Source organism: Grampus griseus, assembly GCF_964374135.1.
Source record: "Grampus griseus genome assembly, chromosome: 12".
In the NCBI taxonomy this organism is placed as follows: Eukaryota; Metazoa; Chordata; class Mammalia; order Artiodactyla; family Delphinidae; genus Grampus; species Grampus griseus.
Window position 1 is genome coordinate 817,398 of NC_139006.1, and position 22,183 is coordinate 839,580.

Sequence of the window (22,183 nt, forward strand, 5' to 3'; positions counted from 1 at the left end):
CCTAGTTAGGCGCGTGCCGCTTTGTAACTTACAAAGGCCAGACAACCCGGGGCGGGGCTGTAGTTAAGGAAAGGCAGCGGCTTCCCCTTCGTCCTCCTCCCAGGGAGCCGCTGGCGGGCTGAGGCTGCCAGCCGTGGGTTCGCTGGTGCCTGTCTTTTCTTCTTTTTAAACATACAAACGTTTACTCTTTCTAAGCGCCTGCATTCTTGTCTCTGGGCTCAGAGGTGGGTTGCTCACAAGCGGCTCAGGATGGTCTCCTGGTACAGACCAGGGAGCCGCTATGTTCTCCGCCCTCAGGTACACCTGCCCGAGGCCCTTCCCTCCCTCCGCCCGCCCACGTAGACATCTTCCTTGATCCCAGGTGGTTCCAAAGCCCTTGAAAGTCTGAGCTTGTACCTCCCCTGGAGCCAGGAGCCCTGCAGTCAGCCCCATGTGCCCCGGAGGCTGTCCCGGCCACCCCTCGGGCTCCTGAAGGACAGGCAGAGCCCCAGCGGTGGCCCCAGTCCCCCCGTTCAGTTCTTACCTCCAACCCACCACGCGGCCTCCCAGCCAACCTCACAGCTGCTGGGAGGGGCACTCTCACCCCTCTTCCCCCACGGACAACCAGGGCCAGAGGACAGGAAATGGGGACCTGCCGGAGGGCAAACACGGCAGAGTGCAGCTGCCCGGGCACCAGCGCGGCTACGGGTCACAGCCAGGACCTACGGGAGCGCAGGACGCCGAATGCAGACAAGACCAAGAGAGACCGTTCAAGTGTTTTGTAGTTTGTAAATTTTTTTACACAGTGGCATTTTTCAAGAAAAGCGGGAGGCCTCAGGCCGTCCAGCACTGCCCCCTGGCATCCCCACACAAGGCACGGCGGCCTCTGGCCCACTGGACACTCCTGGTGCCAGACGGCCCGGCTCTCTCAAGACCGCCCACCCCCGCCCCCCGCTCCAGGCAAGCCCTGCGCCCCAGGGACAAGGCGGTTTCCAGCTCAGTAACAGACGTGGGAAGACGGGTGAAGGGCACCGGGGCCACGTGGTGTGCTGCTACCAGCAGGGTGCACTGGGACCCCGGGCCGGTGGGGGGTACCTGGACACCAGACTGGCGGAACCCTTCCCTGCTGTGACTCCAGGGTGCCCACCACGAGCTCCCACCCTGCTCCCCGGGGGGAGGGGCAGGGCGGGGCCAGGAGTGGGGCACAGGAGGCGGAGGGCAGCGAGGTGTCTTATCTCCCTGTGGGCTGCCCCACCCCGTGCCCCCACCAGCCCCTGCCAACCGTGGGCCGGCTCCAGGCGTGTGCCGGACCAAGTGGGTTTTTTAAAGGAAACGGGGTCACTACCAGAGCCGGAAAACCCGCCACCTTTGGCACAAAAGAAACCTCTAAAAGATAACCGTGGAAACAATCGGGCTGCTGGCCCACTCCGCTCAGGGGATGGAGGAATGAACCAGCCCCGCCTGTAACCCCTCGATGGGGCAGATGCTCACCCCCGGACTCACTGTGCTTCTGGGGACAAAGGTGACCTCAGTAGGGCCTGGCCAGGCACAGAGAGCTCGTGCCCCTCTCTGTGCTCCCCGCCGAGACTGACCGGGGCACAGAGCCACCCCGTCACTCCCACGTCACAGTCTAACTGCAGCAGACAGGCTCTCACGGCCGCCCCGTGTCAGGAAGCACAGCGATGCAGAGAGCCTGGCGCGTCTTGGGGGGGAATCGCGGGGGCGACAAAAGCCACGACCCGGCGCGCTTGTAACTTGAGGCCCTGGAAGCAGGGGCTGCCCTGCAGCGCCCCCCATACCCCACCTCGCCCCTCCCCACCAGGCCGCAGGGAAGGGAGGGCCCCGAGCAGCACCCTCCGGTGAGGCCAGCAGGGTAGGCGGGTGGAGGGGCGGCAGGTGGACGGCACTCTGACCCCAGCCCCAGGGGCACAGGTGAAGGACCTGCACCTCCCGAGACCCCCGCCCACCAGCACCCCCCAGCAGCTTTCCCACAAGACCATCTGTCGGGGGCAGCGGGGCGCGCAGGGTCAGCTCAGCGTGAAGTGCTGGGCACAGAGGTCACCCCGCCGGCCCAGCAGGCCCTGGGCCGGGATGAACTCCAATGGCACTGGCTCGGGCCCTTTTTTCTGCAGGTCCTGCTCGAATATCTGCGGGGCGGGGACAGGCGGCCGGTCAGGCGCCCCGTGCTGCACGGCCCTCACTGCCCAGCGCCCGGCCCGCCTCACAGCCTCACCTGGAAGGCGGTGAGCTCCAGAAGCGGCGCGATGCTGACCTCGGCTTCGGACAGTGCCTGGTTAATGGCGCTGGCGGCCTTGGACACCTCGGGGTGGTAATGCTGCTGGAGGGCCTGGAGAGGCACGTGGGATGTCACCGCCCCTCGTGGGCAAAGCGAGGGGCACAGGACGCACTGAGCAGGGGACCATCCCACCACCTCCGCAGGCCAGGGGCAGGACAGACGGAGGCAAAGGCTCCCCTGGGTGAGCGAAGTGACAAGGCAAGGTGGGATCCTTGGGGACCTGGAAGAGATGCTGGCAGGGGCGTGCAGGTGGGGCTGGGTGGGAGGCCGAGGGGGAGCGCCCAGGTGGGGCGGCTCCAGGAAGCCCAGGGAGTGACCGGCAGGCAGGGCGCCCTCACCTGCAGCTCCCACAGGGAGCTCTCCAGGGCTCGGCTCCGGGCAGGGTCCTCCTCTTGGGGGTCATAGGGGTCGGCGTCCAGCTCTAGGAACGAGACCCAGGCTCCAGTCTGCCACCTGCACCCACGTGCTGGCCTCTTGGCCAGGCCTCCCAGGGGCTCCGGCCACACTCACCAGGGCCCCTGGGGCGGTGCACGAGGACGCGGCAGGCTGGGTGTCTGCGCAGCAGGTTGCAGATAAAGGGCAGGACCGTGAGTAGAGCCTCGGGGGGCGCTGTCAGGGCCAGGCGGGCCAGGCGCTTGGTGAAGGCAGCCACCAGGTAGGCAGGCAGATGCCTGGGGGCGGGGGGGGGGGGGGGGGGGGGGGAGGCGTAAGACTCCACCCCTCCGTGCCAGCCCCCAGCTCCCGTCCTGGCCTGCGGGCCCGCAGCCCCACAGGGATGGGCGGGGCCCAGGCAGCAATGCGGCTCTGAGCCAGGCCAGGTGTCCCCAGCCCCGCCCCCACTCACGAGGACGACAGGAAGAGGTCAGCCAGGTGGAAGAAGCGCGCCCGGTACTTGACGTGGAAGACAGACGGGTCGAGCAAGCCATACAGCTTCCGGTAGAAGTCAGGGTACTCCCTGGCGGGGGAGGTGAGTGACGGAGCACGTGTCGGGGCAGAGCCACAAACAGAACAGATCAGGAATCCCGGTCGGGGTCACAGATGAACGTCACGGATGAACGGGCAGAGCTGAAAAGCCCTCAGACCCCGAGGCGAACACTCACAGGTTGTGCTTATGAATGAGGATGAAAAGTCCGTTCAAAGCCAGGAGGCTGACGGCTCCACCTGCAGACAGACGCGCAGCCGTGGAGCCCAACCTGACGGCACACCCCCGCCGGCTGCCTGGCCCGGGGCTGCAGAGCCCCCCCCCACCGCCGCCGCCCTGGTCCCGCTGCTCCCGGTTCCGGGGCCCACCAGGCGCTCCCTGCTCACCGACGTCACAGGCGCGGGCGAGGAAGTCGATCATGAGGCTGGGCTGCGCCAGGTGAGGCAGGATGGAGTCATGCATGATCACCAGCACCTTCTTGCAGATGCGGAGAGGCAGCTGCCGGAAGCAGCAGTCAGGTCGGTGCGGCCCGCCCCACCTGCTGGAGCCCAGCCCCGGGGTCCCTCCCCCACCCCTACCTGGTGCTTGAGGAAGCCGAGCCACATCTGCTGGAAGGCCTTCCTGTGCTCCTGTGGGGAGGCGGCAGGGTGGGCGTGCCCACGCTCCCAGTCGTGCCCACTCTCCTCCTGCCTCCGCTACGGAGCCAGGAACTAAGAAACCCCAGCGAGAGAACACCTCCCTCTCGGCCACAGGCCCTGTGTTCACAGCCGCCCTGGCAGTGACACTCAGCCCCAGAGAGGTCTGGGCAGGCCGCCTCTGACCTCCGGGAACCGTGCCTGGGCCCTCGGGGCCTCCTGTGACCCCGGTGGCTGACAAGGCCAGGAAGGGGGCGCTAGCCCAGGACCGGGGGATTCCCAGGGAAACCACCACCCACCCAGAGCGTCTCACCCTCAGATGAACGACCTTCCACTTGTCCGAGAGCTCTGCAGATAAAGCGAGGGATCACCTGACATGGGAGAAGGCCGGGGCCCTGCCCTCCCGCCCTCCCAGCCCCAGCGCTTACCCGCGTGCTTCACGTAGAAGCTGGGGGGGGCGCTCTCCTGGCGGGGCAGGCTCACGGAGGACAGCAGCGTGAAGGCGTTGTTCCAAAAAGCGAGGGGCACCTGCCGCAGACCTGGCCTGAGCACCTGGACGCCGTGTGCCCGTCACCCCCCTGGCCCCATCCTCCCCGGACCCAGGCGGCTCACCTCAGGGCGCCCATCAGTGGCCCGGGCCACAGCGTCCGCCGCGGCCTGCATCGTGTGGTAGCGGATGTCGTCGTGTTCCAGGTACTCCCGGAACTGACAGAGCAACAGGGAGCGGTCCTCTTCTGGAGAGAGCAGGCCTCCTACCACCGACTGCAGGGGAGGGGGAACAAGGTGGTGAGCACCTCTCTGACCCCCAGGACAGGCGGCCCAGGTGTGGAGCTCACATAGCAGAGTCTGGGGAGGGCTTCCAGAGGCCCCCCAAACCCCACAACCCACAGGCAGCCGGGGAGACCCGCAAGCGGGCAGCCTGGGCCTCACCTTGAAGAGCTGGTAGGGGAACAGATAGTTGCCTTCCCACTTGGGCTTCTCCAGGGGGTGTTCGCCCTCCAGCTGCACGAACTTCATGAGGGTGCTGAGGGCCAGCTCCTAGGAGGGGTGGCAAAGGGACCGCGAGGCGCCCGCCATACGTCACCCCTGCAGACAGGCCCACAGAGCTCCCCCGGCCCTCAGGCCTGAACACCCGCAAGATAAAGCTCCTGTGAGAATCAGGAGACAGGACGGACGCAGCCACACCCAGAGGAACCAGCCACAGAAGGAGACAGCACCCTCACCTGGACCGGCACCTGCAGCCACGGCCCCAGACCCCTCGCAGACCCCTGCGCGGGCAAGCAAGGCTAGCGGCCCAGACTCACCTTGATCCGAAAGGAGGAGCGAGCCAAGAGCTCCCCCAGGCGGTTGCAGCAGCTGTGGTACCGGTGCCGCATCCACACCCTGTACTTGCGAGTGGCCCCCCGGGACCCTGCAGGTGGGGCAGGGCGGTCAGCCCACACCGACGCCCGCACACGCCAGACGGGACCCAGCCCCACCCTCCCCCTGCTCTCTACTCAGCCCAGCCGAGGAATGAGTGAAAAACGAGTCACTGTGGTTCCAGACCTGGGGCAGGACCAGCACGTTCCCCCAGGCAGGATCCTCTCTCCTTTCACCCCAAGACCCAGACGCGCCAAGGCCTGAGCCACAGAACTCTAAGCCTCCATGGAATTAACAGTCAACTATACGCATCATCAAATCCCACAAGAGGCGCAAAACAGGACCAACAGTTCTACCCCACCCAACCTTTACTTACACCTGGCTTCAACGCCCCTATTACCCACCCCTTCCCCCAAACACAATCTCCCGATCCCACCGACCCGCATGGCCTATGATGGAGTTCTGGGGCGGGGGGGGGGCTCATCCCATGTTAGCAAGATCCCCCTCTAACCTTGTCAGAGACCAGGCCCTCCTGGACACTGACCTGCCATGACCATCTCCTCAGAGGGCAGCTGGCCCACAAACAGCTCTCCGCGGGCCAGCAGGGCCCCGAAAAGTCGGCTGCATGCACGCACCGCTTCGTGGACCTCCTCCTGGTCCTCAGACTGCGGGGAGATGCCGGTCGCGGGGTGCCCCGCCTGAAGCTGTGGCCCCTGCCCCCTTTCCCGACCAGGACCCCAGCCCCACCCCACCCCACCCCTGAGCCCGCGTGACCCTCCCATCCCACCTCTGCCAAACCCCGCACCCGACCCTCCAACCTGGGAGCCCTGCGAGACTGGAGAATACCCCCAGAAAAGTCTTGAACTCCGCTTTGCAATTAGCTGCCGCATTCCGAACCCAAGCCCCACCTCGTCAGAGCCCGAGAAGGCCCCCATTCTGGTCTCCAACCCCGGGACCCGGCCGCGACCCCCGCCGCTCCCCACGGGCCCCCACCTGCAGCACGGCCAGGATGTCGAACACGGCGTTGGCCTTGCCTCGGTTTGCCAGCACCGCCTCCACCAGGCGGCCCAGCGCCCGGCGCGCGCCCCCAGGGCCGGCTTCCCCTTCCATGCCGCCACCCCACGCGGCAGAGACCAATTCAGCCGCCCACCGGCTCCGCCTCCCGGCGCGCCACTGACGTCACCGCCGGCGCCTGATGACGTCGCGCCCCGCCCCCTCGTCATCGTGGCGCGTCGGGCCGGACTGGCGCGCGGCGGGTGGCATGGCGCTCTTCCACGTTGCGCGGTACGCGGGCCCCGAGGCGGCCGGGGCGGAGGCCGAGGCGGACGGCCGGGCTCGCGCGCTGCTGGAGCGGCTGCGGTGCCGGGCCCGAGAGCGGGAGCTGCAGAAGCAGCCGCCGCAGCAAGAACCCTCGGAGCCCGCGGAGGCCGCGCAGACCGCTCAGGCGGCGGGGAAGCGGCGACGGCGGCCGCGCAGAACGCGGAGGCGCAAGAGCGGCGGGGCGCCGCGGAGCCCGCACGCACCTCCCCGCAAGCGGCGGAAGGCGGACGACGAGGATGAGGACGCGGGCGCAGGTAGGACCTCGCGGGGCGGGGCCCTGGGACTCGGGACCGCGTGGGGCTGACGCGCCGCCCCGCCCCCGTTTCTGCCGCGCAGAGAGCAGCGAGGAGGCGCCGGCGGGGAACAGCGTGGGCGCCGAAGCCGCGGGGTCGCCGGAGGGCCAGGGCGGACCGCCCCCCGAAGAGGCTTCTGGTCCCCCAGCCCACGCCCTGGTGCTCGGGGGCTTCGGGAGGAGCAAGGCGCCAAAGGTGAGCGGCCCGGGGGGGAGGCTGCAGCGCTGGGGTGGCTGTCGTTACCGCGGCTTGTGTTCGTGGGACGGCTTGGAGGACGGTGCTTTCGCCTGATGGGTGTATGGTTTGTGTTCGGTGAGTGAACACCTGAGCCGGCCGACTGCTGATGTCTTAGCATCCTCGTTTACGGTTTGAATCCTGTGCAAACTCGGCACTTCTACTTTCAATTGTAAGAGTTCTCTTTCTTTTCCGAAACCCGCGGGTTGACTTGGTTTCCGTGCTGCTGTCACAGAGATCTCTCTAAACAGCTTCGCTTCCTTGGTGTACATTTAAGGAGCTTCCACTGTGCTCACCGATCTAGCGAACAAAATGGGAGATCCTACCAGGCCTACCAGGTTCCTGGGCGAGTAGCAGATTTATGTCAGCATAAGATTTCAGTAGTCGAATACGTGAGTTAAAGGATGTCTGGAGCGTGATCGTCATCATGAAGAATAAGAGAGGCTGGGCAGAGTGCCCTTGGGGAGATCCACTTTGAGTTGGAATCAGAAGACAGGGATCAGCCTGGTTAAGGTGTGGTGGGGGCAGGGGGGTGTGTGCCAGGGAGAGGGCCGAGTTGGGGCAAAGGCCCTGAGGTAGCAATGAGTTTGTTGTGTAAAACGACAGAGGGTTTGTACGGTTGGTGCAGAGCCAGTGATAGCAAACAGGTCACGGGCACCTTACGGGTGTAGTCCGGAGCACAGATGTCATTGGGGCACGGGTGTTACTAGGTGCGAAGGTGCCCCTGGGTGGTCTGGCTCAGGGAGTGGCGCTTTCTGGTATGTATTTTTCACGCCTTTTAAAGGCTTCACGGAGAGTGAGACGTGGGCGGTCTAGGAGAAGCTAGAAAGCTTGTCTCTTTCCTGCGGCCTCTTCAGCCTGAGTGTCTTGAGCGCTTGGCTCATGGGGCCCTGCTCTGCTGGCCTGGCGGGTTTGGGAGCGTTCACCGCATCTCTTTCTCTTTTCCTCTGTGATAGGTCCAGCCTTTCCTGCCAACATGGCTGGCTGAGCCAAGCTGCGTTGGAAAGAGTGTCACCGAAGGCCTGGTGCCTATTGAGGATATCCCGGAAGTCCACCCGGACCTGCGGAAGAGGCTGCGGGCTCAGGGCATCTCGTCCTACTTTCCAGGTGCCCCTGCCCTGCGCAGGTGGGGTGGGGTGGCGGTGGGAGCAGGGTTTCCTTCCAGAGCATCTTCTCCCAGAACCGGGCAAGGCCCTCGCTCAGCAGCTGTCCACACAGGCAGCCTGTGCACACGTCCGGTGGCAGGTGTGGTCCTGGCCTCGGCACCTCCAGCCTCTCAGCACTCCGGGAGGCTCTGGTGCGGACCTTGAGCGAGAGCCCAGCCCAGAGGTCACAGACAGGGAGGCGGCCGTCTCTGGTGCCTGTGCTGGTACTGGGTGTCCCTGCACCGATGTGACGTGCGTCTCGCCGTTCCTTGTCCAGTGCAGGCAGCAGTGATTCCCGCTCTCCTGGAGAGCGCAGCCAACGGGTTTCTGGTAAGCAGAGGCGGCTACCGGCCTAGCGACCTCTGTGTGTCTGCCCCAACGGGCAGTGGGAAGACACTGGCCTTCGTCATCCCCGTGGTGCAGGTGAGCGCAGAGAGCCCTCGCCCTCCAGGCGGGTCTGCAGGCAGGAGCGGCTGACGCGGGCGCGGGCGGACGCGGGGGGCGGGCTGACGCGGCGGCTGTCTACCCCGCAGGCCCTGCTACGGCGAGCCGTGTGCCAGGTTCGGGCCCTGGTTGTGCTGCCGACCAAGGAGCTGGCCCAGCAGGTACGTGGGCCCATGCCTGGAGGTCAGAGCCGAGGGCTTCGTCACTGCGGCGCGGGGCCTCGGGTCGCGCTGTTCATGGCTGCTTTTCCTCCAGGTGAGCAAAGTGTTCAGCGTCTACACAGATGCCACTCCTCTTCGGGTCGCCCTGGTCACCGGGCAGAAGTCGCTGGCCAAGGAGCAGGAGAGTCTCGTGCAGGACACGTAGGTTCCTCCGGTCTGTGGGCTCCTCCGAGAGGTGGGCTCGCTCTGCAGCCGCATCGTAGCCATCTGGCCCCGGGGAGCAGAGCGCTGCCGTCCACAGGGTCCCCACGTCGGGGGGGTGGTCAGTGCAGGGCGGCCCTCCTGAGCCACTCTCCGCTCTACAGAGCAGACGGCTTCCGCTGCCTGGCAGACATCGTGGTGGCCACCCCTGGCCGCCTGGTAGACCACGTCGAGCAGACCCCAGGATTCAGTCTCCAGCATCTCCGCTTCCTGGTAGGTGGCCCACGTGGAGGGAGGCCCGGGCCCAGACCCGAAGCTGACCACGGCCCCCCCACCCCGCAGGTCATCGATGAGGCCGACCGCGTGATAGACAGCATGCACCAGGCCTGGCTGCCGCGGGTGGTGGCCGCGGCCTTTCCCAGTGAGGGCAGTAGGGATCCCTTTGCTCTGCTCCAGAGAACACAGCCCCGGGCTGTGACTGCAGCCAGGTACCAGGCCCTGCACTCTGCTCTGCGCCCAGTGGGGCCGCCCTGAGCTGGTCCCCTCCGCTGTCCCCCATCTGAGACGCTCTCCCACCAGGCTGGGGTGCTGCTTTCCCAGCGTGCCCTCCCTTTCCAGCGTCTGCTGCCCCCAGATGCCACTGCAGAAACTACTCTTCTCAGCCACTCTGACCCAGAACCCCGAAAAGCTGCAGCAGCTCGGCCTCTACCGGCCCCGGCTCTTTTCCACGGGGTCGGTGCACGGGGGCCTCAGAGACCCTGACGTGGACGTGGCCGGGGACTTGGGCGGGAAGTATACCTTCCCTGCGGGGCTCACGGTGAGCAGGGCACTTGGAGGGGGGAGGGGGCGCGTCTAGGCACCGGGCTGTGGCCAACCTCACGCCGTCCCCCGCAGCATCGCTACGTGCCCTGCAGCCTCCGTCTCAAGCCGTTGGTCGTCCTGCACTTGATCCTGGAGATGAACCTCTCAAGGGTTCTGTGTTTCACCAACTCCCGTGAGAACTCCCACAGGTGAGGCCCGCGTGGTGCAGGGACTGGAGGGGAGAGGAGGTGGTTCCCCCAGCCCACCCGGCTCTGGCCTCTCCCGCCCAGGCTGTTCCTGCTAGTCCAGGCTTTCGGGGGCGTGCGCGTGGCCGACTTCTCCTCCCGCTACGGGCCTGGCGCTAGGAAGCTGATCTTGAAGCGCTTTCAGCAGGGGAAGATCCAGCTGTGAGTACCTGGGAAGACAGGCCGGGGTCCTGCTCTGGGGAGGGCGCTCGCTCCGGCGTCAGCCTGGGTTCCTGAAGGGCGCCTCGGGCCCTCCCCAGCTCCGTGGCGGGGTCCCCAGCAGGGCGGGAAGGGGCGTGTGTCCCTGCTCCCGGCCTCAGGCAGGGCCCGTGGCCCCTTGTGTCCTGCCAGCCTCATCAGCACCGACGCCACGGCCCGCGGCATCGACGTGCAGGGCGTGCAGCTGGTGGTGAACTACGACGCCCCCCAGTACCTGCGGACCTACGTGCACCGGTGCGGGACTGGCCTTGGGTCTGGGGAGGGGGTGGCTTGTGGAGAAAGCCTGGTCCCAACAGCCCTCAGGGGCTGGGGGCCACAGCTCTGGAGGAGGCTGTGCTCCGTTTCAGGGTTGGAAGAACCGCCCGCGCCGGAAAATCCGGACAGGCCTTCACGCTGCTCCTCGAGGTGCAGGTCAGCCTGGGGGTCTCAGCCCGAGGTGGGGCCCGGGCGGGGCGGGAGCCTCTTCCCCTCACGTGCTCCTTCCCCGCAGGAGAGGAGGTTCGTCCGGATGCTCAGGGAAGGCGGGGTGCCCAGGCTGGAGCGGCACGACGCCCCCAGTGAGCTCCTGCAGCCGCTGGTCCCACGGTACCAGGAGGCCCTGTCCCAGCTGGAGAGGGCCGTCAGGGTGAGGCGCCACGGGGGCTCGTCTTGGGACAGCCGAGGTGGAGGGAGGAGACGGCAGGGGGCCCCACGGCCCGGAGGGGTCCGGCACCGAACTGGCTTTCCGAGCGGGCATGGGGATGGGGTGTCTCTGCCCTCGGGGGTGGAGGGCGGGGCCGGCCGCAAGGAGTGAGCGGCGGGTGGCGCCTGCCAACCCCTGCCAACTGCCACCCCCGCCACCCCCGCAGGAGGAGCAGAGGCAGAAGGCAGCCTAGGCCGGGGCTCTGCCCTCGTGGTGGGGGAGCCGCCTCCTTTCTGGAAACATCCCGAGCACCGGTTGCTGGACGCACGAGCAGGAGACGGGGGTTCCTCAGCTGAGCGAGCCTCGGTCCCCAAGCACGCTGCTGCCCTGGACACAAGGCTCCGGCCCAGGCCTGAGACCTTCCAGGGGGCACAAGGTCAGCCCCCTGTCGGGTGGTCTTTCTGGAAGCAAGTCTCCAGTGAAACTGTTTACACTCCCCCGGAGCTGACGGGGTGGCGTCTGCCACGCGTTAGGCTGTAAATTGGGGATCAGCCTTGAGGTACCTTCAGGAATTCAGTTCTTCTAACAGCGTAAGCCACCACCCTGCGTGGGAGAGGTGGCCCTGAGTCCCTCGCTGTTGGGGTGAACGGCCGGCTGCTAAGTAGCCGTTCCCCGCAAGGCGTCACAGAGACCGGAGGATGCGCTGCGAGGTCATCGTGGCTGTACTTCACGATTAGTCATCGCGTGTGTGAGACGAGTGTCCAGGAAACAGGCTTCAGAGCACTGACCGCCGTCTCTGAGAAAGCTTCGTTTCCAAGAGTCACGTGTTGACAGAGCCTTAATGGGAATGAACCGCAGCTCCTTGTGTTGGCAGAATCACCACCATGAGTCCTGGCGTCCCGTGTGCTCGCTGTCGCCCGAGTGGACGTCATGGGGCAGAGTGGGCAGCTTACGGGAGAGCACGCGGACCAGGACTCGGGTCGCACCAGCCCGGACCCCTCGGGGCTGTAAACGCACCCTGCATACCGAACCCGCTCACATTTCAGTCCAGGCTTCGCACGGGACCCGGGGGGCGGCACAGCCATGCACAGCCTCTGAGAGGCGGCTTCCCAGTCTGTGGATTGTATCTCAATAAAGCATCTGTTTAAAAACACATACGGACTTCTTCCCTGGTGACGCAGTGGTTAGGAATCTGCCCGCCAATGCAGGGGACACAGGTTCAAACCCTGGTCCGGGAAGATCCCACATGCCGCAGAGCAACAAAGCCCGGGTGCCACAACTACCGAGCCTGCATTCTAGAGCCCACGAGCCACAACTACTGAGCCTGTGCTCTAGAGCCCACGAGCCACAACTACTGAGCCTGTGTGCCACAACTGCTGAGCCTGTGCTCTAGAGCCCGCGAGCCACAACTACCGAATCCTGTGTGCCTAGAGCCCGTGCTCCGCAACAAGAGAAGCCACCGCAATGAGAAGCCCGCGCACCGCAACGAAGAGTAGCCCCCGCTTGTCGCAACTAGAGAATGCCCCCGTGCAGCAATGAAGACCCAATGCAGCCAAAAATAAGTAAGTAAATTAATTTTTTTAAATAAATAAATAAAATTAAAAAAAATAGTGAACACACGTGCCCCTGGGTGATAGGATTGCTGGAAATACCAGATTGCCTCCTCAGCCTGCCTTTTCTTTTACATTCAGTCACGCTTGTGTCAGAAGACGGGAAGAGGCCCAGGCAGGTGACTGAAGACAACGGCTGAGCTTTTAGAAGTTTCGTAATATTGATAATTGCCAGCAGAACAAAGAATTCCGATGTCACCTTTACTGAGCATTGCGGAGTGGCCGGGCGCGTGGGGACAGGAGAGAAGCTGCAGCGTGTGCGGAGGCCCCGAGCCTGCCCACGGGTTCCGGGAAGAGGTTGAAGTGGAGGCTGGGGGCTGGGAGCATGCAGCCACTCATGGGGGCACCGCAGGCGCTGCCGCTGCCGCGGGAGACTGAGCAGAAGCACCTCGGCTGTGGCCTGTCCCGAGCCTTCCTGCCCCTCACTTCCGGGAGGGGGGGCCCAGGAGTAGCAAAGTGACCACCAGGTGGAAACGACATTGCCTGCTTTCGTCCTTCACTTTGAACTTGGAGATACAGGGCCTCCCCTGCACCTGCTGGGTCTCTGGGGCCTTGGGCATCTGGGAGACGGGCGGTAGTGGTGTCTTCAAGGCAGGCTGCGGTGTGCAGGTCACTTTGCTGTTGGGTTTCAACAGCGACTTGCTGGGCATTTATCTGGAAAACAAGACGACTTCAGAGAAAAGCAAAGTAGCAGGAGTTAACAGCATCTAAGCCAATCATTCATACTGCAGAACAAACTCAGAGAGAGATCAGGTTTGTCATTACCAGAAGCAGGGGGATTGGGTGAGATGGTCGAAAGGTACAAACTTCCCTTTATTAGATAAATAAGTATTAGGAATGTAATGTACAACATGACAAATATAACACTGCTGTAGGTTACACATGACGTGTATGAGAGCTGTTAAGAGTAAATCCTGAGTTCTCACCACAAGGAAAACATTTTTTTTCTATTTAATGTTCTATCTGTGTGAGATGGCGGACGTTCGTTAAACTTACTGTGATAATCACTCCATGATGTGTAAGTCAGGTCATTATGCTGCACACCTTAGACGTATACAGTGCTGTACGTCAATGATATCTCAATAAAACTGGGAGAAATAAGAAGCAGAGAGTGAAGGGGGCGCGAACGTGGCAGACCAGCCTCGCAGGCATTCCTGCTGCCACCGCACACACAGCAGGGTGGGCACAGATGCTCTGTGCTGGCAGGAACTGAGCTCACAAAGGCTCCAGGGGGACCTCAGACCCCGGAACTGCATCCCCCGAGGGTTAGAACTGATCAGGGTTAGGACTGAGCAGGGCCGGGACGGGACCCACCGGTCCAGCAGCTGTGCTGGTCGTCCGACGGCCCTGGGATGGCTGTTCGGCCCTCCTGGGGGGACCCCTCGGCCAGGCCGGCCCACGAGCACCAAGGCACGCAGATGACAGCGTGGCCTTGGTGCAACCATTCTGCTGCCCTCGCCCCCCTGGGCACGCGGGGCAAGGATGGGGAGCGAGGCACCTGCAGGTCTCGTCACCCAGGAAGGCCCCAGGTGCTGCCTCTCAGAAGGCTGGAGGGGAGGTGCCGCTCTCTGGTGCAGCGAAGGCTCCCTCCTGCTGAAGAGCAGTCTAGACTGTGCCCACCGGTGCTCCTGGGAGCGTTCCCTGGCAAGTGTGCAAAGGGGTGCTGTGGCCTGCCAGCTTCTCCTCCCCCGGGCACATCGACGCCTTCTGGTACAAGAGACAGAGGAGGCGGGTGGCGAGGCCACAGCCGCAGCTCTGGACACGTGTGCCGTGTCTGCGAACCCGCACCCCCAGAGCATCACGACAGAGCCATGAAAAGGCAAATAAGGGGACTGTCAGGTACCATCCAATACTCCGTCTACGACTGGATGCTGCCCATCACCCCACACTCCTCTCTGTGAATCCCTATTCCCGCTCCATTGCCCCCACAGATCTAATGTATTTTATGCTTGGAATTATTTTATAGACCCCCGATCATGCGTCCCTGCAATAGAAATGTGCTCCAGAATTGACCACAAGGCTCTAAGTGTTCAAAAATAATAATCTTCTGGCCGCTGAGCCTGCGCGTCCGGAGCCTGTGCTCCGCAACGAGAGAGGCCACGACAGTGAGAGGCCCGCGTACCGCAAAATAATAATAATAATCTTCTGGATTGAGAAATCGGTACGATTATTATTGGTATGCAAGTAATCAAAATGACAAGTGTGTTACAGTTATGGTAAATAATTACTAAACATAAAAAGTAAAATTTAATAGATGGAGAGGGCTAATCTGTTTTCTTCAGTTAGTTCCTATGCCCACAAGGCTCAGCGTCAACTCTATTCTTATTTTTCCAATTTATAAATCAAAACACTGAAAAAACCCCATTCCCATAAATAAGCCGATGGCACCAGAGAGCTTTGTTGTCGAAACGTCACTCGATCCTTTGGTCCCTTTCTGAGCTCTGTGAGGTCTGTTGCCAAAATCTACGTCCAGTGCTCTCAGTTGGAAGGATGGGTCCTCCAGGTCGTGCGGAGACACAAAGCAGAAGCTGCCACCTGGAAGCCGCTGCATCCCCGCCCCCAGCCTTCCTGAGAGCGTCCTGTCCTCAGACTTGTGCCCACGCGAGTGGGCATGGTGGGTGGAGGGACACCCTAAAGAAGCGGCTCCCGTGAAGCCATCCGCGCGGCACCCCACGGAGCCTCTGTTTATCCCAACCCTCGGAAGAACTCTCCGGTTTCTGTAGTTACCACTGAGAAGTTAGCCATCGGTCTAACTGTCCTTCTGCAGGTGATCTGTGTGTTCCCTCCACTCCTGTGACCTCTCCTTGCCTCCCGAGTTTACCGTTGGCCTAAATGTGTCTGCGGGGAATCTTTTCTTTATCCTGTTTGAGACCTTCTGGCTTTCCTGAATCTCTGGATTGGCACCGTAAGCCAATCGTCCTCGGGTATTACCTGTCTCGCATTCTCTTCTGGAGCTCAACTCCGACGTTAGACCTCTCACCCCTCTGCCATCTGTCTCTCCACGCATCTTTCTTCCTTCCTGTTCTTCGTGTTGCAGTAGGTTGATTTTCTCCAGATCTCTCTGTCACTAATTCTCAAATGTACTGTTTACTCTCCCATGAAGTTTTTAAAAACTGCAGTAGAATTTGCATACAGGGGACCTCTCTGGCAGCCCAGTGGTTAGGACTCCACGCTTCCACTGCAGGGGACACGAGTTCGATCCATGGTTGGAGAACTAAGATTCCACGTGCCACACAGCTTGGCCAAAAAATAAAATTCAAAATGTTCTAAATTAAAAAAAAAAATTTAATAAAGAATTTGCATTGAGTAAAAATCCCCCCCCCCCTTTTTTCTGGCTGCACTGGGTCTTTGTTGCTGCGCGGGCTTCTCATTGTGGTGGCTTCTCTTGTTGCAGAGCACGGGCTCTAGGTGCGCAGGCTTCAGTAGTTGCAGCACGTGAGCTCGGTAGTTGTGGCACGCGGGCTCAGTAGTTGTGGCGCACGGGCTTAGTTGCTCCACGGCATGTGGGATCTTCCCAGACCAGGGTTCGAACCCGTGTCTCCTGCATTGGCAGGCGGATTCTTAACCACCATGCCACCAGGGAAGTCCCCAAAATCACCCTTTTTGATGTATGGTTTTATGAGTGTTGACAAAGGCCTGTGGTCATGTAACCACCAACGCAATCGAGAACAGGACATTTCCATCACCCCCCAAATCCCCAATGGCTCTTTTGAAGTCAGTCCTTCCCCCCCCCCCCCGCCCCCATCCCACCCCTGAGACCTCTGAGCTATAGTCTGACCCTATCGTTTTGCCGACTCCAGGATGTCATATAAGTGAAATCATAGAGTACGTAGCCTTTTGTGTCTGGCCTCTTTTGCACAGTACAGTCGAGTTTCCCCCCTGCCGTCTGAGCACCAGCAGCCTGGTCCTGCTACCTGAGTGCCACGTCATCGTCCGGAGGGGCCATGGTTTGCTTCTCCATCTGGCAGTTGAATGACTGGGCTGCTTCCAGTTTGGGGAGATTACGAATAAAGCTGCTATAAACATTTGCATACAGGTTATCATGTGGATGTGTGTTTTCACTTCTGTGTAAACTGTGAGAAGTGAGATTGCTGGGTCAGAGAGTAAATGATTGTTTAAGTAAAATACATAAGAAACTGCCGAGCTGTTTGCAACGGGGCTTGGCTCTTGGGCGCCGCCCACCGGCAAGGCACGGGAGCAGGCCACTCCTCACCCTCACTAGCCCAGGTCCTCGTTTTTTAGCTGGTGTGTCCTTGTATCTCCTTGTGGTTTTAATTTGTATTTCCCTAATGAAAGGATACTGACATCTTTTCATGTGCTTATTTGCCATTCTTAGAGCTTATTTGGTGAAGTGTTTGTTCAAATCTTTTGTCCACTTTTAAAAATGAGTCTTTCTTTTGTAAAAAAAATATTTGGTTGCACCACGCCTTACTTGCAGTAGGTGGGTTCCTTAGTTGCAGCTCATGGGCTCCTTAGTTGCAGTTCGCCAGCTCCTTAGTTGTGGCACGCAAACTCTAAGTTGAGGCATGCATGTGGGATCTAGTTCCCTGACCAGGGATTGAACCCGGGCCGCCTGCATTGGGAGTGCAGAGTCTTAACCACTTCGCCACCAGGGAAGTTCCAAAAATGAGTTATTTTCTTGTTATGGAGTTCTGACAATTTTTTAAAAAAATAAATTTATTTATTTTCATTTTGGGCTGCGTTGGGTCTCTGTTGCTGCGCGTGGGCTTTCTCTAGTTGCGTTGAGTGGGGATTACTCTTTGTTGCAGTGCGTGGGCTTCTCATTGTGGTGGCTTCTCTTGTTGCGGAGCACAGGCTCTAGGCACGCAGGCTCGGTAGTTGTGGCTCATGGGCTGTAGAGCGCAGGCGGGCTTAGTTGCTCTGCGGCATGTGGGATCTTCTTGGACCAGGGATCGAACCCGTGTCCCCTGCATTGGCAGGCGGATTCTTAACCACTGTGCCACCAGGGAAGCCCTCTGACAATTCTTTACTGTGAAATGATAAGACATATATGTTGTATATTGGTCTCTGCCCCCAGCTCCTAGAACCCTTGGAATCCACTGAGTGGCAGGGGTGCCAGGAGGTCTTTTGTTCCAATGAGGTGACTTGGTGGGCTCCTGGCTGGGGGTTGGTCACCAGAAAGACCAAACTATGATCAGAAGCTTGGAACCTTCAGCCTCACCGCACACACACACACACCATCCTCTGGGGAGCAGAGAAGGGGTAGACACTGAGGTAATCATCAATCCGGCCCATGTAACGGAGCCTCCACAAAACCCCAGGAGGACAGGTTCGGGGGAGCTTCCAGGTTGGTGAACACGAGAGGATTCTGGGAGAGTGGTGCCCAGAGAGGTCAAGGAAGCTCCACTTCCATTCCCCACACTTTGCCCTGTGAATCTCTTCCATCTGGCTGTTCCTGAGTTATATCCTTTTATCATAAACCACTAACCTCGTAAGTAAACTTTTCCTGAGTTCTGTGAGCCGTCCTAGCGAACGATCCAACCCAAGGAGGGGCTGTGGAATCCTCCAATTTATAGCCAGTTGGTCAAAAGGACAGGTGACAACCTGGCACTTGTAACTGGCATCTGAAGGGGGTCGTCTGTGGGGCTGGGTCCTTAGCCTGCAGGCTCTGTGCTAGCCTCGGGCAGTCAGCGTCAGAATGGGCTCTTGTAGGACAGCCGGTCCATGTCACGGAGACCTGGAGAACTGCTTGGTGTGGGAGACCCCCATGCAGCTGGTGTCAGAAGTGTCGTGAGTAAAGGAAATGCGTTTTTTCTTTTATTTATATATCCTATTACAAGTGCTTCATTGGCTGCGTCTTTTGCAAATGTTTTCTCCCAGTGGCTCTTCATTACCTCAATAATGTTCTTCACATGGCAAAATGTTTTTAATTTTAATAAAGTTCCACTTTTCATTTTTATTCTTTTATAGATTTGTGCTTTGGGTGTTGTAGCTAAGAAATCTTAATTTAACCCAAGGCTACAAAGATTTTTTCCTGTGTTTCAGAACTGTGAGTTCCACATTTAGGTCTCTGATCCATTCTGCGTTAATTTTTGCACATGGTGTGAGGTAGGGATTGAGACTACTTCCACTAAGTTTTAAATTTCAATTGTTTTATGTTTAATTTCTAGAAGAACTATTTGGTTCATTTTTTTTTTTTATCTGCTTGCTCTCTGGTGACCCCTTGTTTCTCCTCCATGCTTGTTATTTCCTCCTTTGTTTCTTTAACCATATGAAATACATTTTGCATTTCTTATTCTAGATCCAGCAATTCTGGCATCTTAACGTCTCTACAGGTGTGAGTCAGACCCTCACTCCTGAGGCCTCTTCACTGTGTATGCTGTGATTTTCTGTCATGAGCATACATTCTGGGGGCTGCTGGCTGGAGTTCCTTGAGGCCTGGAGTTGAGGGTTCCTCCAACCAGGCTAACATTTTCCAAGGCCAGTCCCCTGGGCTCAGACATGTGCTAATGGCTTCCCATCCCTCACTCAGTGATTATTCATGAGAACACCACCAGACCAATTCCACCATCTTCCTATTTGACACCAAGGGAACTGAGGATGAGAGGGGAACACCCTGCCCGAGCCAAGAGGCAGTGGGTGTCTTCAGCCCCTCCACTCCATCACAACTTGGAACTAGAGCCCAGGATACAGGTGATTCCCTATTTCCAAATATGTTTGTATAAAGTACGTGTATTTTATAGACAAACGTATTTTATAAGATGCTCAGATCTCATTTTTTTCCATCACAATACATCATATAAATTCAGGGGAAACAGTTAAAAGTTGTTCAGACCACATGATCCGATATAGAATTTCTATCCAGAAGAATTCTCAAACTCAGTTTGAAGGAAAAAAATGTTTTCAAATCATTTAAAAAAATTTTATTTATTTATTTTTGGCTGCGTTGGGTCTTCGTCGCTGCGTGTGGGCTTTCTCTAGTTGTGGCGAGCGGGAGCCACTCTTCATTGTGGTGCGTGGGCTTCTCACTGTGTTGCCTTCTTTTGTTGCGGAGCATGGGATCTAGGTGCATGGGCTTCAGTAGCTGCGGCACGCGGGCTCAGTAGTTGTGGCTCGCGGGCTCTAGAGCGCAGGCTCAGTAGTTGTGGCACACGGGCTTAGTTGCTCTGCGGCATGTGGTTTCTTCCTGGACCAGGGCTCGAACCCGTGTCCCCTGCATTGGCAGGCGGATTCTTAACCACTGCGCCACCAGGGCAGTCCCTGCACACAATTCTTAACATACGTACCAAAAATCGAAAAAATCATGTAGTTGTGATTCTTTTCTGAACAGTTATTCCACTGACTTTCCAGCTTAATATTTGGAGGCAAATTTTCCTTAACAGGATAGCAAGTACCAATATCTTCAAATATTGATATGCTGTTCCGTCATAAGTCCCACTAATTCACAATTTAATATCATATACTGTACACACTCAAATTGTCAATCGTTCACAGCACATTAACAAAGTTACTAGAACTGTACTACCACGACCAAAGATGTTACGGAGCACACAGAATTCTGACCAGGAGAGCCAAGATCAAGGAATGAGTGGTTTGCTTCAGGAAAAATTCTACCAAAAACAACATGGGACGAGAAGTACTTTAAAGTGTTGGGGGTCAGGGGGATGGGATGAATTGGGAGATTGGGGTTGACACACATACACTAGTGATACTACGTATAAAATAGATAACTAATGAGCACCTATTGTAGAGCACAGGGAACTCTACTCAGTGCTCTGTGGTGACCTAACTTAGAAGGAAATCCAAAAAAGAGGGGATGTATGAATATGTATAGCTGATTCACTTTGCTGTACAGTATAAACTAACACAATATTGTAAAGCAACTGTACTCTAATAAAAATTACCAAAAAAAAAAAGTGTTCAAGACATTAAATGCACACCTGACTCCAAATGCCATGTAGTAAATGCTTTGTATTACAGGATATAAAAGCTACCCCCATCTATGGAATGTTAAGCTGACACCCAAGACAGTCAAAGCCTCCCGTATTCAATATCCCACTATTTTCTGGTTGTACCAAAAAATAAATAACCAGCCAATGATTTCACCTCTTCAAAAAAAAAAATTATTTTTTACACTTAAAAAATGGGATGAGGGGGGATTCCCTCCTTTTTAAAAATGTTTCTAGAGCTCCTAAAAAACTGTCATTTACTAAATAGTTGGATCGTGCAGGAAGAGAGACAGGGACCACTGACAGGACCAGGTGTGTGATACTAATCAGACTTGGCTCCTCTCTCTCCTGCGTCAACAGAAGCTGGGCTCTCCTCGTTTTTAGTTTCTCCATTTTCTGCAGGTACACCTTTAGTCTCTTGGTTAGCTGCTTCAGCCTGTTTTCCCTTCGCTCCCCTTTTCCCTTTTGTTTGCACCTTTTTTTGTCTGAAGATTTATTCTTTCCTGCCGCCTTTTTGGGCTTCGTTTCCACTTTTGCAGGAGCTGGTTTAGCTGACAACCTTTAAAGGAGAAAGTCGTATTTCTCTTGCTCTCTTGATGTGAACATTAAGAAAACACTTTTATAAATAAACGAACATCCTGTCCATCTGCTTGGCAAAAGGTTACAGAAATGCGTGCGCAATACCTCTGTGTCACTCTGTAGGCGTTGGGCATCCCCACTCAGCGCACGGAGCACCCAGTAATCATCAAGACCCAACACCACAACTGGAAGGCAGTCACGTGGGCTGAGAGGTGCTCCACGTTCTCACGTGTCATTGGCGGACGGCGGCCCCGTGAAGCCCGGGAACAGACCTGGGAGCTGGGGCTTCGCGCGCGAGCTGCGAGCTGCGCGTAGCCAAAGCAGTTTTCGGCGAGGAAGGGATCCTCCCTCAGCTCTGGGGCCGGGTTGTGAAGTGTCTGCTAGGCCGCGCGGTCTTCGGGCTTGAAGGCAAAGCTGAGCTCCGTTCTCGCTCTCCGTCGTGGGAAAGGCCTCCGTGAGCAGGGGTGGCGAGGCGCCTCTCCCGACAGGCGCCCCGGCGGGGCCGGCCGAGGAGACGCCGCAGCCCGGACTCCACTCTGCCTCCCGGGTGTGCGGCGGGGACACCCCGACCAGCGGCCCCTCCAGACACGCGGCGCCGGCGGCGTCAGCACCGCGGACAGCGGCCTCCCGGGGCCGGCGGGGCGGGGGTCAGCGGCGAGGGTCACGGGGTCGTCGAGGGGGAGGTGGACGGGGGAACGCTGGGGCACCGGGCGGGCGGGGAGGCCGAAGGAGAGCCGCGCGGCCCTGAGCGCCCGCCCCGCCCCGGCGCGGACAGGCTGCGGGCCCTCACCGCGTCTGCCGGGCGACGCGGCGGAGAGTGCCGGCGGGGACAAGAGCGGCGGCAGCCGAGGGCGGGCCCGGGCCACCCGACCCGACCCGACCCGACGCAAGCCGGCGGCCGGCTTGGACCCAGTGCGCAGGCGCGGCGCCGGCCAATCGGCGTGGGCAGGCGGGGCGAGGGCGGGAGGACGGGAAGCAGCGGCAGCTGAGGCGGGAACTGCACGCGAGGCCCCCGGGCCGCGCCCGCGTACTCCCGCGGCTTCCTTCGCCCGCGGTCACGTGCGCGCCGGCCTCCGTTCGTTCCTACCGTTCGCCTGCAGCCTTCCGTCCACCCGTCCGTCCGCTCCTCCGCTGCCCACCCACCGCCTCCTCGCACACTTAACTGCCTGTTGCGTTGACCAGGCACGTCCCGTCCTTGCCCTGGCAGG

General features: G+C 59.5%; 2 protein-coding genes across 2 annotated transcripts; one reads left to right on the forward strand and one right to left on the reverse strand.

Moving 5' to 3' along the window:
* Positions 1-823: 823 nt before the first annotated feature.
* On the reverse strand, positions 824-6,322 carry NOC4L (nucleolar complex associated 4 homolog). Its single transcript, XM_082667177.1, has 15 exons — positions 6,185-6,322; positions 5,736-5,856; positions 5,137-5,243; positions 4,763-4,870; positions 4,445-4,594; positions 4,261-4,360; positions 4,146-4,180; positions 3,776-3,826; positions 3,584-3,695; positions 3,376-3,436; positions 3,120-3,230; positions 2,786-2,946; positions 2,614-2,696; positions 2,213-2,326; positions 824-2,126 (listed from the first exon to the last, which is right to left on the reverse strand). Exons 1-15 carry the CDS (start codon positions 6,299-6,301, stop codon positions 2,007-2,009), a joined length of 1,551 nt encoding a protein of 516 aa, XP_082523303.1. The 5' UTR covers positions 6,302-6,322; the 3' UTR covers positions 824-2,006.
* Positions 6,323-6,452: 130 nt separating this feature from the next.
* DDX51 (DEAD-box helicase 51) lies at positions 6,453-13,821 on the forward strand (the record flags this gene model as incomplete). Its single annotated transcript, XM_082667498.1, has 16 exons — positions 6,453-6,765; positions 6,848-6,999; positions 7,995-8,145; positions 8,461-8,606; positions 8,717-8,788; positions 8,883-8,989; positions 9,154-9,262; positions 9,332-9,477; positions 9,608-9,806; positions 9,884-9,999; positions 10,081-10,197; positions 10,387-10,488; positions 10,602-10,665; positions 10,745-10,879; positions 11,103-12,438; positions 12,568-13,821. 15 exons carry the CDS (start codon positions 6,453-6,455, stop codon positions 11,127-11,129), a joined length of 1,956 nt encoding a protein of 651 aa, XP_082523624.1. The 3' UTR covers positions 11,130-12,438; positions 12,568-13,821.
* Positions 13,822-22,183: the final 8,362 nt, after the last annotated feature.

Excerpts from the sequence above, each read along its gene's own strand:
- NOC4L (XM_082667177.1), bottom strand. The coding sequence starts at position 6,301 with ATGGAAGGGGAAGCCGGCCCTGGGGGCGCGCGCCGGGCGCTGGGCCGC. Across the intron at positions 5,244-5,735 it reads TGAGGAGATGGTCATGGCAG|GGTCCCGGGGGGCCACTCGC; the intron begins GTCAGTGTCCAG and ends CCCCACCTGCAG. Across the intron at positions 4,871-5,136 it reads GCTCCTCCTTTCGGATCAAG|GAGCTGGCCCTCAGCACCCT; the intron begins GTGAGTCTGGGC and ends CACCCCTCCTAG.